The following is an 18525-nucleotide window of genomic DNA, read 5'->3' as shown; positions in this document are numbered from 1 at the left end:
TTCGTTGGATTATTGTGCTTTAATTAAAGATTTTAGCCTTAGGAAAAGCCGCAAACATCAATTTTAAAATTTATCATCTCTGTATTTGTTAATTTGGTAAATCTTTCTATGTATAAATATACAGGGTGTCCCAAAAAGTAGTGATATACTGAAGCTAGGAGGTAGAGGACCTAGAGGACTATCCGAATCACCCCCATGTATGTTATGCGATTTTTCGTATTTTCGGAGTTATGACATTTTTTTTCAATTTTTCATCTATCGCTGAGTACGATGAGATTTTTATTTATGGTGACGTCAATTATTGCGAAAGATGCTTGATTTTTTTTGTGTGCTAAGCTGAAAGATAGGCCAATTCAGTATGGCAACATTTACTATCGTTAGATCTTTGAATGGAATAAAAAAAGAATTAAATTCCAAGAAAGATAAAATTACCCAGTATGTTCACCACTTCAAGGGCCCGTAAAAAAATAAAATCACATAAAAAAAGTTTTCCGTTTGGCTTTTAAAAACTTGCTCTATCTATCAGGTAGCTACCCTGAAAATTTAATTTTATTATTCAGAAGGCTTCAATCGAAAAATTGAAATCTAAATTTGGTAAGTGCAAAAATTGAATTAACATGATGATTAATAAAAACAAATTAAAACCAATAAAAAGGTGTTTAATTACCAGAAATTTTTAAAATGACGCCGCTGTTGCTCAGTGCAAGTGCGACATCACCGTAAAAAGTTGTCTTTTAAATGTCTGAATGCCCTTTTATCGTTTCGAATGATTTCTTCTGCTACTATGAATTTCCGGGTTATTTCGTCCAAATTGTGGCAGTCTCTCGTCTTTGTAGTATCCCCACGGAAAAAAATCAATAGGGTTTATGTCCGGGGACCGTGGAGGCCAGGCTAAAGGGCAAAGATATCTTGAAAGATGGATTGGTCGTTGCAGCCTGCGCATGCGCCGGTGACGCCTGCCTTAAAGCCTGGCCTCCACGGTCCCTCAACCTAAACCCCATTGATTTGTATCAATGGGGATACCAAAAAGACCTCGGCTACTTGAGAGAATGCCACAATTTGGAAGAAATAACCCGGAAATAATAAAAATGATAAAAGGGCATTCAGACATTTAAAAGACAACTTTTTACGGTGATGTCGCACTTGCATTGAGCAACAGCGGGATTATTTAAAAAAAATCTGGTAAGTAATTAAACACCTACTTATTGGTTTTAATGATCACCATGTTAATAAAATTTTTGCACTTACCATATTTAGATTTCAATTTTTCGATTGAAGCCTTCTGAATAATAAAATGAAATTTTTAGGGTTGCTACCTGATAGATAGAGCAAGCCAAATGGAAAACTTTTTTTATGTGACTTTATTTTTTATGGGCCCTTGAAGTTGTGAACATACTGGGTAATTTCATATTTCTTGGCATTTAATTCTTTTTTTATTCCATTCGAAGATCTAACGATAGTAAATGTTACCATACTGAATTGGCCTCTCTTTCAGCTTAGCACACATAAAAAATCAAGCATCTAGCGCAATAATTCACGTCACCATAAATAAAAATCTCATCGTACTCAGCGATAGATGAAAAATTGAAAAAAATGTCATAACTCCGAAAATACGAAAAATCGCATAACATACATGGGGGTGATTCGGATAGCCCTCTAGGTCCTCTACCTCCCAGCTTCCGTTCATCACTACTTTTTGGGACACCCTGTATAAATATTATAAAACTCAAATTTTATTCATTTGTATAACTTTATCATTTCTCCTCAAATATGACAAATACCTAAACCAAACAACCAGACCTACTTTCGCATCACATACATTTCACAAAGAGCAAAGGGCCTCGCAAAGGGCCTGCCGCCCGGAGCCTCGCAATGGGTAAGGCCGCCGCTGCCTCTATATACAGATGGTGTAAAAATATTTGTGACGAAAAATAAAATTCATTAAACTCTCTTCTCTTTACTTGCAAAAAAGCCAAAAAAAAAACTGAATGATACTGCGTTGTTACAAGTACTTCCGGCGGCGGGACTCACGAGTGTTTTTAGTCTGTTGATTTTGTAAAAGTTTTAGTTAGAATTTTTATTTTGGTTGGTAAACGTTAGCTCGGTGTTGCCATGCTTCAAACATCAAGGTATTGATTGAAGCGAATTGCTCTTGATTTGCTTTTTTTTAACTGCAGATTGTTTTGATCATTATACCCTCAGATTATGCAATTATGTTAAAATAACCCTACTATATCGTGCTCTCATAATCTCATGGCATAACGCTCCGTTGCAACGTAAAATAAAGAAACATAAATAAAACAGAAAAAAAATTTCCACATTCATAAAATTTGTGAGGATTAAACATCTTCATAAACCATTATTTTACAAGTTCATCATAATTTACATCATCAAGTTACACAATTTGAATTGAATAATTATCCTAACCTTCAACCGAAGCTTAATTTAGATCATAATTTATTTTAATAAAATGTAATTCAGTAAGGTTCAGAAATGAAATTAACGATTATATTAATTTAAATGTCAGTACGGCAATGGCATCAGAAATTGAATTCCGCCGGCGTCCGAGCCAGACTGTTGATTGCTTTGCACTGATTCAGCTTTCTGGACTTGACTTCTGATATCATAGACGCTATTTAACTTTCCCGTCTTGTGAATAAAATTGGCGAACTTCCTTTTAAATATGAGGGTATGAAGTTTAAGGTTATGAAGTACGAAATACGGTGTATAGAGTATGTGTATTTTTATTTTGTACTAACACAAATTCTTAATCTTTCAAAAGATCGTTAGAATTGCTGTAGTGGATCTTTAAACTAGACAAAGAGCTCAGGACTTTCTAGAATGTTCTACTCTGTGGTTCTACTGTATACATCTAGAATAGCACAAGAAGTCTCCCCTAACGATTATGTTGGTATGTTAGTGTATGGGTATATGTATGTACTTCGTAGTAGTTTTCAATAGTTTATATACTTATTAGTAGTTTTCAATAGTTACGATTACAAATCTTGATGCTTCCAATAATCAAATACTAATTTTATTTCATCTTACGTTTGATTACAAGCTTACTGTCTATGTACGTTCATTTTACGCCATTTTATATTCTTATTACATTAAATTTATATTACCTACGCTACTCATAATGAACTATATTTGAAATTATGTGTAAGTACTAATAAGGGAAGAAAATTCTAATTTAAAAAGCATTTTGCATAACAGCTAAATACAGAATTGAGACGTTTTCCGTGTACATTTCACGCGGCAATGAATGTTCTCCGAGCGGTGAGCTTCCACAAACTATCTATGTTTAGGTAAACAGAGTCAGTTTAAGAATATGAAATTTTAAAGTATAATAGAATACGTATTGTTATTCGCTGGTATATTTTACTGTTTATTTATTCTTCGGCAAATAGCTGGGTGTATAGAATAAGGGGATACTTTATAGGTATTTTATAAGATCTTTTTTTTGGCATGAAAGTAAATGGTGACAGTGATCAATGATTGATCTTTTTTTTATTGTACTTATTAATTTCACTAAAAATATGAAAGTATCTACGTAAGTACATATACTACTAAAGTATTCTAATAATGGTATTTGGAAAATGATTGCGTTTTACTTTAGTTTTTTCCTGTTGGGAGCGATTCTTTTTATAATGTGCAGATAATGACCGAGCAAAACAGGATAAGTTATAGATAATTATTGATAGAAGGATAATGTACAAAGAAATTGTAATTATATTGTGGAAGATGGAAGTGCGGTAGTTATTATTTTTGTAAGATAATTGCGAACCTAATTATGTTTTATGAAACTGGTTGGATAAGAGAAATATTTGTAGGTACGCTACTGATTCTAAAAGAAGAATTTTTGTTTTGGATGTGGTAGGACTCTACTTAGAAATGTACAATAATTAATTGCTTTTATTCTATCGTAAAATAAGTATTGGAAAATAAAATAAACAAAACACGCAAAGATTAGTGTTTCAGTATAAACAATGATTCATTTCTTTTTCACATTTCCTTGTATTTTTAACTAGCGTTCTGTTAACCTTGAATATAAATGAGTTTTCTTATTATATCATTTAAAAATACATTTACTATATACCTTCGTCCCAGCATCATTTAGATTGAAATTGAAATTCAGCGCTGCCTATCGGATCCAATGGTTTGTCTTCATGTAACAAATTTCTCCAAAATCAATCAAGCCGTTTGTGAGATCATTAGAGAACATTAAACATATTTTAAATAAATAAATATTCCCGGACAATTTTCACACACAGCACGATCTGATCCCATACTAAGCTTTCGCTAGTGTTATGGAAACCAGATGGCTGATAAACATATACGTAGATAAGTAGGTATACATATAATATATAATTTTAAATTAATACTTATAGATAGATATATAGATATTTAACACCCAGACACAGAGAAAAGAAATATGAAAAGACGCATAGGTGGATTTTCTATATTCATTGTACATATTTATTATTTTTATAATTTAAATATGGACTTTTACTATCTTAAATAGCTACTTTATTCATATAAAAACAATAGAAAGAACTAATAAGCCATTGATGAATAAATCTACAGACTGTGATCAATATAGTCATATTATCCAAACCAGATAATTCTGGAAGCCGAACAGTCTCAAAACATTAAATTTAATAGGTGCTATAAAGATTTTTTTATATAAAACTGTAGTATTAAAATAATTTTACATGCCATTTGCCTCACGTTTTGTCTTTCTTTTGGTTTAGATGACTAGACGATAAGTATTTACTACTACTACTACATTAGATTAAATCGTCAAACAATTTGTATGTATGTAGTTATCTAAAGGTCAGTAGTGTTTAGATAGCAGTGTCGTTCGTTCGTGCTGTGCGCGTGCGCAGGTCTAACCAGTTTTAAAATGGAATGGTGTACTACTTGTAATGGTTTGTTATGTTACTCTTATTTATAATTAGATTAGTTTTAGGGCTAATTTTTCAATCCTTGGTTAAAACTTATTCGTCGAATAACGTATGAAACTACCATTTCAAAATGTATTCTTATTGCCCGCAATTGACAGTTTACAGGTGACATTTTAACATTATCGTGTAATACTTTATTGGACGGGTAAGTTTTAACCAGGGATTGAAAAATCGGCCCTTAATTAGATAACATAATGGTTCAAATTGAAAGCCTTTGATCATTAACTTGAACACGTACATACGTACGTACCTACATAGTAAATGTACGGATTATTCGGTATAATTTTTTGTTAATTTTATCTCCGTATGAACTTTTAACTTTTGCATTTCTATTTCATTTCAATTTATGAATAATATAGTTATTGTTTATTGCAATTTTTTTATAAGTAATAAATTTTATCGGTTTTTATTTTTGTATTATCATCGACTTAATACGAAAGCAGGATTTGTAACTTTGACAGCGGGATGGGAAAAGTATAATTTACTATTAAAATTAAGTAAATAAATTTCAAAATTATTTAATTAATGATTACGCCCCATGTTCCTATATAATATTATGGCTTAATGTAGAGATATAAAAATGGAAATAAATAAAATACTTAACCTAAGTTTAATTCAGATACTATTTTCTCATTTTATTGATTTAAAAACATAATATGGTCTATAATGTCTAAGATAATTAGTCAACGATAAATGGATCATTTCGTGTAAGATAATTAGATAACGCTTGCGGCTTAGAAAGTGATAAAGTAATCAGAATGTTAAATACTCAAAACTCTAAGATATGAAAAAAAAAATATTTTAGTAGGTATATTAATTTGTGGAAAAAAATCTTTACTCAAATTATTAAAGGATTTTTCAGTGTTACACACGAAATATATGTTAACATTTAAAATACCTATCGTATGTATGTACCAGAGATTATAAATTTGTCACACAAAAGAAGACCTCTTCATATTCTTATTGGCTGGATACAAATTTAGTAATTCTCTCAAAATTATTAATATTTTTCAAGTACCGCAACATTCACGAAAGTTTTCCTTTGTAATTAGTTCCAAAGAATAGTGCGGTTATTTAAAATGCATTTTGCATGAATTCCAGGGAAATATAGAATAGAGTCGCTCTCCGTGAAAACGTTCGCCGGTGCATTAAATGTGAGTATCCTCTTAGCAGTAAGAGTATTATAGCATACTATATAGCATATACTTATATAGGTATAGTGTACACGTCTAAGTGCTTAGTACATTATTAAGTATTAACTTTTTATTTATAATAAAATATAACTACATATTATAATTCCTTATAAATTAAAAAAAAAATTACATTAAATTTCTCGACTGTTACTGTGTTTTACAATTCATATAGACAATGTAATTACGTTTGAAAGATACTCTTACAATAGTTATTAAATAGTTTCTTAAATAATAATTTGTGTAGCTTAGTTATAATTTCAGAGTTTAAGGAATGGTATATTCATGTATATTCTGCTGTTATAATCAATATACAGTTAAGGTGTCAACTTCTTATACCAACTCAGTTTTATTTATAGCTAAGTTAACAGTTTCTTCATTTGTTATCACTCTATAACAATATAAGTTTTCACCCAATTTTGTTTCGAGATAGTCACGACACATTTACCTATTTAACAACTACGTAGGAACCATTGTTATTGAGTAGGCAAGTTTTAGAATGATGATGAATTCCAATTCGTTGAACAATATTTCATACCACAAAACAAATCTTAACCAACCATACGGAAATAAGAGCGTAATATTGATTTCTGTCTTAGGTTTTCCAACCATGATAAAACTTCCATGTTCAAAGATTTTCGCTACGAACGTATACCTAATTTACTAAAAAAAAATCATTATCATCCCATGTATTATGTTGCCACTGCTAGGAACGTGCCTTTTACGAGGTTTCAAGCCATAATCTACCACATTGGCCAAGTGCGGATGGCAGATTTCACAATTTAGAAAACATTTACTTACCCCAATGGGTAAGTAAATGTTTTCTAAGACAAATGTTTGATAAGACAATTCTTATTCAAAATTGTTTCAACATTTTCTGTTCACAGGTTATAACAGAATCATTTTGCCAAGACGAATACGTGTCTATTGGATGTGGTATAAACAAAAACCCAAAAGCAGCTGAGGAATTGTTAGAGCTATGCGCAGACGCAGCGTTGGACGGAGTTTCTTTGGTTGCAGTTGATACAGACACAGATCAAGTTGTTGCTGTTGCTTTTAATAAAATACAGGTAAGATATTTTGTGAACTCTCTATTACAAATCATACCTATGTAATTACATGTAGGGTGTATTAAATTGAAATGCGTTGAACGCTCTACATATGCATTATACAGCAAATACCTACCTATCTACTTTCCCATGAAAGATTATTTATTTTCAGTTTTGTATTTTTTTTATAAATGGTTATTAATACAAAGTATTGACGCAATTACAAATTTATCTCGTACTAGCGGTCCACCCCGGCTTCGCCCGTGGTACATATTTACGTTTTCTCTACATAAGAACCATCCTCGTACTTCAAGAAATATAATAAAAAAAGAATTATCGAAATCGGTTCAGCCGTTCTCAAGTTATGCGCTTACCAACACATTTTGGGATTCATTTTTATATTATAGACTAGCAGTCCGCCCCGGCTTCGCCCGTGGTACATATTTACGTTTTCTCTACGTAAGAACCATCCTCGTACTTCAAGGAATATAATAAAAAAAGAATTATCGAAATCGGTTCAGCCGTTCTCAAGTTATGCGCTTACCAACACATTTTGGGATTCATTTTTATATTATACTAGCGACCCGCCCCGGCTTCGCACGGGTGCAATGCTGATACTAAATACACTACAGAAAAACTGGGAACGTTGTATATAAAAACATAGCGGCCCGCTCCGGCTTCGCACGGGTATAAAATATATAGCCGGGCGGCCGGCCGGTACCGCCGCAAACGCTACAATTTAAAATTAATTTTAATTTTTAAATTTGTCCCGCAATTTTTAAATCTGTAATATCTTCGAAAATATTCACTTAAATCATACGGTGTAAAGGGCCATATAGATCTATATGAAATGAACAATGTATTCAAGGTATTTAATTGGTTAAGGATTAATGCTGTATTGGTTAAAATCGCATCGAAAATTAGCCATTATTTGTCGTAAAAAGTAAATGACAAAAAAAAGTTATTGTGGGTTATCCATAAGAGATAGATAGATACCATCGCGGACTTTTCTATAGACCTTTTCAATATGTATATTGTATAATACTTAGTACATTATTTTGATAAAACTCGTAGGGTTCAGCCTGCGTTTGCAATGTAAGCGGAAAAAATGTAATTTTTTACGACATCACATTAGAAACCTCAAAAATAACAGTACTTCTCCACTATTTAAAGGATGTTATTATACATATAAACCTTCCTCTTGAATCACTCTATCTATTTAAAAAAACCGCATCAAAATCCGTTGCGTAGTTTCAAAGATTTAAGCGTACAAAGGGACATAGGGACATAGGGACAGGGAAAACGACTTTGTTTTATACTATGTAGTGATGATGATTATCCTAGAAGTTCAGAAAGAAATTAATCGAATATGAATGCAATAATTTAGGCTGAATAAATGCAGACAGCAGTACACTATTTTAATGTTTATTAAATATAATATAAGAGGCTTCAATAAAATTTTGAAACCATCTTAAAAATAAAACATTATTTGTTTGTTTTATTTTAATTGCAATAACATTAAATAAGAGAAAAAAATATTGCGTTAAATCATGTAGCATCGGAAGTGTGAAATATCTTTTTTTTATTATAAAAATAGCTTTCCACCCGCAGCTTCGCCCGCACAGTCAAAGAAAAACCCGCATAGTTCCCGTTCCCGTGGGATTTCCGGGATAAAACCTATCCTATTTCCCGGGATAAAAAGTAGCCTATGTCCTTTCTCGGATATCAAAATATCTCTATACCAAATATCATGCAAATTGGTTCAGTAGTTAAGGCGTGATTGAGTAACAGACAGACAGACAGAGTTACTTTCGCATTTATAATATTAGTATGGATTCCAAAATTGGTTTCATCAATTGATTCGAAATCTAAAAGACTGTAATAAAGACTGTAATCATCAGTTGAAGATTTTACATTCTTAGGCTATTAATTATAATCTTCCATAATAAATCATCCTTCTTTTAAATATTCGTCCTGTTTACGTATTATGTCTAGACTAACATTTATTAGCTCTTCGATTATTTATAAACCGTTATTATTCATGGAATTTGTATCGTTTGCGTGGGATTTCATATCAATTGACAATAACAAGATTATTACTTTCGCTATATTATTTACTCTTATTACATACATCTGAGTAAGGTGGAATTAACTCAGCACGCCAAGAAAACACGGTTAACAATGGAGCATTTTATCAATTTCCTTTTAGCTCCGAGGAAACCAAGGAGCGATTTATTGACAGATAGTATGAACAGCGCTGTCTGTTAGCTTTCAAGAATCTCGTTTATCACAGGTTCAAACATCAAGTGCATCGGAGAAAGCATTCTTTGAGATATTTGCTGAGGAGCGCTGCGAGGAGGAGGCGGCGCGTTCACTTATACAGTTTATGGCGATCGTCGATGGCAGGTGTAACTTGTTTGAAAAGTGAGAAAATTTTATTGTTATATTTTCTTAAATATCCCAAAAAATGTTAAAAAAATACTTATGCTTCGAAATGAGAACGAGATTTCCAGCGTGAAAGCGACGACGACAAAACGACGATTTAAAAAAAATGTTTACAGTCTAATTTACGTATGGTAATTCCGTGCTATTTACTATTTAGCACAGGAATTCTAAATTTATACGTATATAGTCACGATGATTAATACATATAGTGCCTTCTGTAGGGAATTTAAGAACTCTTGGCTCAGCTTGATTGCATACCTACTATAAAATAGCATGCTATTTTTTATATTACTTTTTACCAGAAATCTATACCTGGCATCTGTCGCTTATACTATCAACATTTTGCATTTAAAAATCTGCTCAGTAGAAAAAAAGGAGAAGCAATTTCGGTCGGAACGGATTACCGAAAGTAAATTGCATCAGACTATATCGCATGACTGCAATAACAAGTTATAAAAATATAGCTATATTATATCGTATTAATTTCTATGAATTTCAAGTTTTCATTGTAATCATGATTAATGTTAGGTTTTAATACAATCCAGGTACTATATTTTTAGTTCATTAGAACCTAAATGGCCTTAATTAAGATTTAATTACCGTAAGACTTACCTAATCTAAGCGCTAGTGCTAAATATTTCAGACCTGAATGTAACTCTGTTAATTCTCTCTTTGTTTCGAGTTCAATTACCTCTAACATATTATGTCAACATAATGACCTGTATTATTTCATTTGAGTTGCCACTTATTTAATTTTGTCATTATCTCTATTATCTCTGCGTTTGCAAAGTTTTGATAAATTAATTTAAACATTCTGTTCATGTGATTTTACTAAATAATTAGGCATCGTAAAAATATTACATTTCAGTAAAATAATCCTATTAAAACTATTTTTTTAAATGTATAAGAGAACGTAACGTAATTAATTATTATAATTATAATTGTTTATTCCATAATTTCAGATATGGCGTCGATTGCAGCTACGAAATAATGTTCCTAGCGACACTCCGTGAACACAGACACAAGGGGCTCGCAAAGGACCTCTGCAAAGCTTCAATAGAAGTAGCAAAGCAAGTCAAACATGGTCCAATAGCACCTCTTACAGTTGAAGAGCTAGGACCTAAATATTCAATGCTACAGCCCCGACAACCTATCACGACATATCCAAAGATTTGCCAAGCAATCTGGACATCAATAGGCTCGCAAAAAGTTGGCAAGGCTCTGAATTTCACCGTACACTTGACAGTACCGCTTTCTGAATTTGTATTCGATGGAAAGACTTACACAGAGCGAATAGGGAATGAATCCGCATTCTGTGAAGTAGCAGCGATTGGTCTTGAATGAGTTTTAAAATTTAAAGAGGCCCATTTGGAAGATGCTTCTAATTCAACGTTTCTAACATTCCAGAGCTATTTCTCATTTCATGCTTGTGTTGAATATAGCGATTAATTCTAATGCTTAAAAGATTTAAAAACTTTAGTTTTATGGTTATTATCAAGCTATCTTCATTGCTTTAATTGAAATGAAAACTTTGGATAAATTGATTATTGTTAATGGATTTCCATTTGTCGTTGGCTTTTGTGCAATTATATTCAGACTGAAATACTATTATTGTCAAAAGTTAACTCTTCAGTCTTTCTGTTTAATTTTAAAAGAAGATTTTCCAATTTGCCACCGATTTCAAGACCATTTACGATTTTAAATCGAATTTAATTTGGCCTATATATATAACGGAGAAGTATATAAAATTATTTGCCAAGTGTTTGTGAAATTTTTATTTGTACAATTCCAAAATATACCTATTATTAAAATAAAACTTTAAAATTTTAATTGACTGACATAAAACATAGAACAAATTTTATTGAATAGTGCAAGGTAATGTAAAATAATTAACAATTAAATAGTTTTATATTATATCATCTGTAGTTTTACTAAAATATTTGTGTTTCTTGGTTCTGATTTACAGCAACAAAAATATTTGCAAAATTTATATTTAATATAAAAATGTAAATAATAAACGTGCTTATTCACAACTACTATTTGCAATTCTCATAATACCAGATCATCAGTAAACGCTCCAGTGAAGTTAATAAAATATTTACGCGAGATTCTTATTTCATACTTCATCGAGCCATAAAATTAGGAATATGATTTTTATTTGGAATATACGTTTACATTTAATTTGATACGTAAGTATTTCGTGATGAACCTGAAATATTGTTAGAGAGTCTATATTAGATATTATGTACTTGGATATGCAAATGTAAGTATCATTATTACTATTTAACTTCTGCTTCTCTTCTCTTCTTGTATTCTACTAGCTTTCCGCCCGCAGCTACGCCTGCGTTTTTAAACATAATTCCCGGTCCCGTAGGATTTTCGGAATAAAACCTATCGTATATGTTAATCCAAGTTACCCTCTATATGTGTGTTAAATTTCATTGTAATCGGTTCAGTAGTATTTGCGTGAAAGAGTAACAAACATACGTACACATACACAACCATCCATCCTCAATCTCATCTAATATTAGTACCTACCTAGGAAGTAGGATGTAAAAATAATGATCAAGTTAGTTCGAAAATGCAATAACCCAAAAATAATTATACAATGTAATGAAAATCAACGTACTTACATTCATCAAAATTACAATAGATATACAAGGTATATTTGTCTCGATTCATTCCCGATTAAAGCCTCAAAGCGAGTGGCCATTGAGGTAATGATCAATTAGCAAAAGTATTTTCCTCTTACTGAATAACCTCCGCGCTTGTAGACGTTTACAATGAACGTAAATTCTCAATACTAATAGATTCTTAACATGCAGTCTATTTCTTGCTTTAAATGTTCTTGACATAATTATAGGTAAGTACGTTTTCTATCTTTAAGTAGACTTACTGAGAATTTTCATTGACTTGGAAATTGGCTGCTTATTACTAAATGTTCCTCACATGTTTTTCTTGTGATCGTGATTCGTTCTCAATAATTTCTGAGTATTAGCATGGACTAATAATTAGGTAGGTAGTTAAGCTATCGACCATCGTTGTGTCTAGGATTTGTTTGTGCATGTTATATATATAAGATGTTAGGTGTATATTTTCTTCCATACCCAATTTATTTACGTACCTACCTGATGTAATAATGAATTGAGCAAAAGTACAATAATTAGACTTAAGACTTTGGAAAAATTTGTGTTTGATATATCTCTTTTTTAAAGTGAGTCGTAAATTCAGTAGTGTTCAGTACGTGCATTGATGTTGACACATCATTTGAGCCTAGTCAAGCAATACCACGCATATACCTATTGTACCATCAATCCAACATCAAAAACATTCCTGGCGCATACTATTTCAAATATTAGTTAATAATTCAATAAACTGATCCCGATCCGACAATATCCGTGTTTACTGAAGTACATTAAATCAATCTCAACGGGGTCTGTTCGGATTCACTTTGCATAGCACTTGAAATTCAAATTGTGCAGTTCATATTGAGCCTCCCTATATAAGTACCCGTTACCATGACGACCACGGCATTCCTGCAATTTGTATTCATACTTGGTAAGAATTCACCTTACGTTCGATTTTGTCATGCGAATCTTCAAGTTGCAAAGCTGAGTAATTGATACGATGATGACTAGTTGTCTTCGCAATCGTCTCACGGTGCATTTACATCAAACGAATGCTGCGAATGCTCATTCTACAACACTATGTCAAATTATTTTAGTGTTAACAGGCGAAGAGCATTCTTTAGTTGTTCTTAGTACATTCTAAAAGGTTCTATGCAATGTTCTAATACTAAACAGCACTGAATTCGAGTTTTCGTTTACACTAAAAGATCACGATAGAAAGCTCTTGGTCTAGCTCTAGTTCTATGTTCGTTTGATGTAAATGCACCGTTACTTGAAATGTGTTTTGTTTTATGAGAATAGTTGCTCATAGCTTTTATCTTAGACTTTGAGCTCGGCGACCGAATGTAAAAATTTCGTAACGAAAAAACCTAACGCCCCCCACTCCAACCGGCACAGCGATGCGATGCTATGCAATAGCTTTACCGCGGCAGTCCTCGAGTGCCACACGTATTTTTACGTTATTTTTAGAAAAAGTAGGCAACTTTCTTCTTCTGAAAATGGTGGAAAGTAGAAATTCTGGCGTTTTATTTGAGGAAAAAGTTGATTCATATGATAATATAGTTTCACAGTCCATATCTACTAGAAAAACTACAGGTGATAAATATTTTCAATATAATATTATGTAATAACGGTTATGTAAAATATTAATATGATATACTTTTATTTTGTATCGCATATGAAAGCACATTTAGATAATATATTTTATAGGCACTGAAAGTTACAGCTCTAGGTTCGTGGCAATTTATTGAATGTAATGTCTGCAAATTCGAAACTCTGAACCTTACATTATTTATGAACCATTGGAAGCAAGAAAAGTACCATTAATAATAAATCACGGATAATTAAAATAAATTTACATATAAATTATAATCTGTTTTTACATACCTACATTTCATTTATTATTAACTAGCTGAGCTCCGCGGTTTCACCCTCGTGGTTCCGTTCCTTGTTGATCTTAGCCTAGCCTTCCTCGATGAATGGGTTATCTAACACCGAAAGAATTTTTCAAATCGGACCAGTAGTTCCTGAGATTAGCGCGTTCAAACAAACAAACAAAATCTTCAGATTTAAAATATTAAAAATATAAGTATAGATTATACTCTTATTAATACATTAGTAACTATACAATGATAATGATTAAATACAATTAAAACATTGATTGAAAAGGATTTTAAATTACAAATTACAATGAGTTTGTGGGAAAACTTTTCTAATTAAACGCGCTAGTTTTTAGTTCTAAATGTCGATTTGGAAACTTCAAAGTGTTACAGAAACTGAATTATTTACTGTAAAATACTTTGCTAACAATTAATAACAATGTTCATTAAATTTACTTTCAATCTTTATGATAGTGGAACATCTTGTTTTAAATGTTTCTATTTTTAAATTGACCCAAATTTACTTTAAATCATAATATTATTAGGTACCTATTATTACGAATTTCTTTTAAAGATGAATTGTTTTCGTATGTTGATTAGTCTGACTTAATTTTAACGCACTCCATAATATTGAATATGACACCAAAATTTATTTCTAATCATAATCATTATTGTATACCTACGGTTTTTAAGTGACGAGGTTTGTATGACATATAGCTTTAATTAAAATTAACAGAACTATAAAATCTATAGCAAAATTATTGGGTAACAAAAAATCTGGGTCGGATAAAAATTGTCTCCGTTTACGACTGTTTTACCGCACACGCTATTCAATTCCGTGTGACACGAGGCAAATTACAGATTAAACTCGACGATAACCGTAAGTAAGCTATAAAGTAGTTTAATAAGAGGGCTATTTCGTTGTGAACATCTTTTCGGTATCTCTACTTATTTTACGAGCAATATAAAGCTCGTACCTTCCTCGTACTATCAGTTTGATTGGTCCATTTCGGAAGTTTCGTTAAAAAATTGCTGTAATTAGCAAAAATATTGATAGGAATTTTTGATAGTGCAACATGCAATTATCATATACCAGCTGCGATTCGCGGGTTCACCCGCGTGACTCCGTTCCTGTTGGTCTTAGCGTAATGATATATAGCCTATAGCCTTCCTCTATAATCTAATATCAAAATAATTTTTCAAATCGGTAGTTCCTCTTAAGTTCCTACCTCTTCAGCTTTATAATATAAGTATATAGATTACTATATTTGAGAAGCATACAGAAGTATTTTAAATTTTCATTAAAGACATACTTAAATATACATTTATACATATCATCATCAATACATATAATAAAATTCTAGAAAAGTGGTGTCTGTACAATGAAAATATGTAAAAAAAATTTAGCAGGGGTTATTACTAAATCGATCCCAAACCCAAAACTGTCGTTAAAATTTTTTTTGTCTGTTTGTCTGTTTGTCCGTTTGTCTGTTTGTCTGTTTGTCTGTATGTTTAAACACGCTAATCTCAGAAACGGCTTATCCGATTTAAATGCGGTTTTCACTAATATATTTTGGTAATCTTCATTTAACATTTAGTGTTTATTTCATGTCAATCGGTTTATAAATAAAAAAGTTATGACCATTTAAATATTCACGGCGAACATTTGCTAAGGCATTCTATGGTACACTATTATACAGTGTACGATAAAACGTAAGTTATCTGTTATACGCTACAGTTATTTCTGGTGGTGGGGGTGGGGGTGAGGGGGTAAGCTGAGGTAGTAGGGGGGGAGGGGCAAATTAAAATTATGCTTATTTTTAGGTAAATTTTATACATAAAATGTCCTTTAAATTATGTCGTATTACATATATTTTTAAGCCCCGACGCAAAAAGATGAGTGATAAGTGTTTGACCGCTATGTGTGTCTGTGTGTGTGTATCTGTTTGTTCCACCGTAGCTCGCTAACAGGTAATCCGAATTAGATGCGGTTTTTTGTTAGGCAGCATATTTTCCGACGCTGGTTCTTAGATAAAGTGTATCAAAATCGGTTCATCCATTTATTATACCTACCTATAGGGGTAAAAGTGGGAATGAAAAAAATTAAAGTTGTCGAATCTAAGTCATATATATTAAACTAGATTTCCGCCCGCGGCTTCGCCCGCGTTTTCAAAGGAAAACCCGCATAGTTCCCGTTCCCGTGGGGTTTCCGGGATAAAACCTATCCTATGTGTTAATCCAAGTTACCCTCTATATGTGTGCTAAATTTCATTGTAATCGGTTCAGTAGTTTTTACGTGAAAGAGTAACAAACATCCATACATCCATACATCCATAAATCCTTACAAACTTTCGCCTTTATAATAGTATTAAGATTAAGATTAAGATGAAAGTGAACGTTTTATCAAAATCGGTTCATCCATTTATTTGATATAGGGGTAAAAGTAGGAATAAATAAATGAATTTTATCTGAGGAAAATTCGTATAAGTCAGGAAAATTTTTCCAAGTCCGGAAAATTTCCATACGCCAGGAAAAATTCTATACGTCGGGAAAATTTATACAGATGAGGCAAATTCGTATGTCAGGAAAATTTTTCTAAGTCCGGAAAATTTCCATACGCCAGGAAAATTTCTATACGCCAGGAAAATTTCTTTAAGACGGGAAAATTTAAACAGATGAGGAAAATTCGTATGTCAGGAAAATTTCCATACGCCAGGAAAATTTCTATACGTCAGGAAAATTTCTATACGTCAGGAAAATTTATATAAGCCAGGAAAATTTCTATACGTCAGGAAAAATTTCTATAAGGTGGAAAAGGATAGGTTAGGTTAGGTTAGGTTAGGTTAGGAAAATTTTTCGAAGTCCGGAAAATTTCCATACGCCAGGAAATTTTCTATACGTCCGGAAAATTTATATAAGCCAGGAAAATTTCTATACGTCAGGAAAAATTTCTATAAGGTGGAAAAGGATAGGTTAGGTTAGGTTAGGTAAGGAAAATTTTTCTAAGTCCGGAAAATTTCCATACGCCAGGAAAATTTCTATACGTCAGGAAAATTTATATAAGCCAGGAAAATTTCAGAAATATTTCTATAAGGTGGCAAAGGGTGGGTTAGGTTAGGTTAGGTTAGGTTAGGTTAGGTTAGGTAAGATTAGGTTAGGTTAGGTTAGGATAGGTTAGGTTAGGTTAGGTTAGGTTAGGAAAATTTTTGTAAGTCCGGAAAATTCCCATACGCCAGGAAAATTTCTATACGTCCGGAAAATTTATATAAGCCAGGAAAATTTCTATACGTCAGAAAAAATTTCTATAAGGTGGAAAAGGATAGGTTAGGTTAGGTTAGGTTAGGTTAGGTTAGGAAAATTTTTCTAAGTCTAGAAAATTTTTATACGCCAGGAAAATTTCTATACGTCAGGAAAATTTATATAAGCCGGGAAAATTTCTATACGTCAGGAAATATTTCTATAAGGTGGCAAAGGATAGGTTAGGTTAGGTTAGGTTAGGTTAGGTTAGGTTAGGTTAGGTTAGGATAGGTTAGGTTAGGTTAGGTTAGGTTAGGAAAATTTTTGTAAGTCCGGAAAATTCCCATACGCCAGGAAAATTTCTATACGTCCGGAAAATTAATATAAGCCACGAAAATTTCTATACGTCAGGAAAAATTTCTATAAGGTGGAAAAGGATAGGTTAGGTTAGGTAAGGTTAAGTTAGGTTAGGAAAATTTTTCTAAGTCCGGAAAATTTCCATACGCCAGGAAAATTTCTATACGTCAGGAAAATTTATATAAGCCGGGAAAATTTCTATACGTCAGGAAATATTTCTATAAGGTGGCAAAGGATAGGTTAGGTTAGGTTAGGTTAGGTTAGGTTAGGTTAGGATAGGTTAGGTTAGGTTAGGTTAGGTTAGGTTAGGAAAATTTTTGTAAGTCCGGAAAATTCCCATACGCCAGGAAAATTTCTATACGTCCGGAAAATTTATATAAGCCAGGAAAATTTCTATACGTCAGGGAAAATTTCTATAAGGTGGAAAAGGATAGGTTAGGTTAGGTTAGGTAAGGTTAGGCTAGGAAAATTTTTCTAAGTCTGGAAAATTTTTATACGCCAGGAAAATTTCTATACGTCAGGAAAATTTATATAAGCCAGGAAAATTTCTATACGTCAGGAAAAATTTCTATAAGGTGGAAAAGGATAGGTTAGGTTAGGTTAGGTTAGGTTAGGTTAGGTTAGGTTAAGACCTTATAGAAATTTTTCCTGACGTATAGAAATTTTCCTGGCTTATATAATTTTTCCGGACGTATAGAAATTTTCCTTGCGTATGGGAATTTTCCGGACTTACAAAAAATTTCCTAACCTAACCTAACCTAACCTAACCTAAC

General features: G+C 32.1%; 1 protein-coding gene across 1 annotated transcript; it reads left to right on the top strand.

Annotated features, from left to right (window-relative positions):
• Positions 1-4838: 4838 nt before the first annotated feature.
• Positions 4839-11570, top strand: LOC149484123 (uncharacterized). Its single transcript, XM_089701657.1, has 5 exons — positions 4839-4931; positions 6069-6121; positions 7045-7227; positions 9500-9630; positions 10614-11570. Exons 1-5 carry the CDS (start codon positions 4907-4909, stop codon positions 10993-10995), a joined length of 774 nt encoding a protein of 257 aa, XP_089557783.1. The 5' UTR covers positions 4839-4906; the 3' UTR covers positions 10996-11570.
• Positions 11571-18525: the final 6955 nt, after the last annotated feature.

This window comes from Colias philodice, chromosome 12 (genome assembly GCF_061535455.1).
Source record: "Colias philodice isolate Cphi_HAF_F1 chromosome 12, ilColPhil1 Martin Lab GWU primary, whole genome shotgun sequence".
NCBI classification, from domain to species: domain Eukaryota; kingdom Metazoa; phylum Arthropoda; class Insecta; order Lepidoptera; family Pieridae; genus Colias; species Colias philodice.
Note: the sequence above shows the minus strand (reverse complement) of the source record. Positions and strands in the feature narration are given on the sequence as shown.

Excerpts from the sequence above, each read along its gene's own strand:
- LOC149484123 (XM_089701657.1), top strand. The coding sequence starts at position 4,907 with ATGGAATGGTGTACTACTTGTAATG. Across the intron at positions 4,932-6,068 it reads ATGGTGTACTACTTGTAATG|GGAAATATAGAATAGAGTCG; the intron begins GTTTGTTATGTT and ends CATGAATTCCAG. Across the intron at positions 9,631-10,613 it reads AGGTGTAACTTGTTTGAAAA|ATATGGCGTCGATTGCAGCT; the intron begins GTGAGAAAATTT and ends CCATAATTTCAG.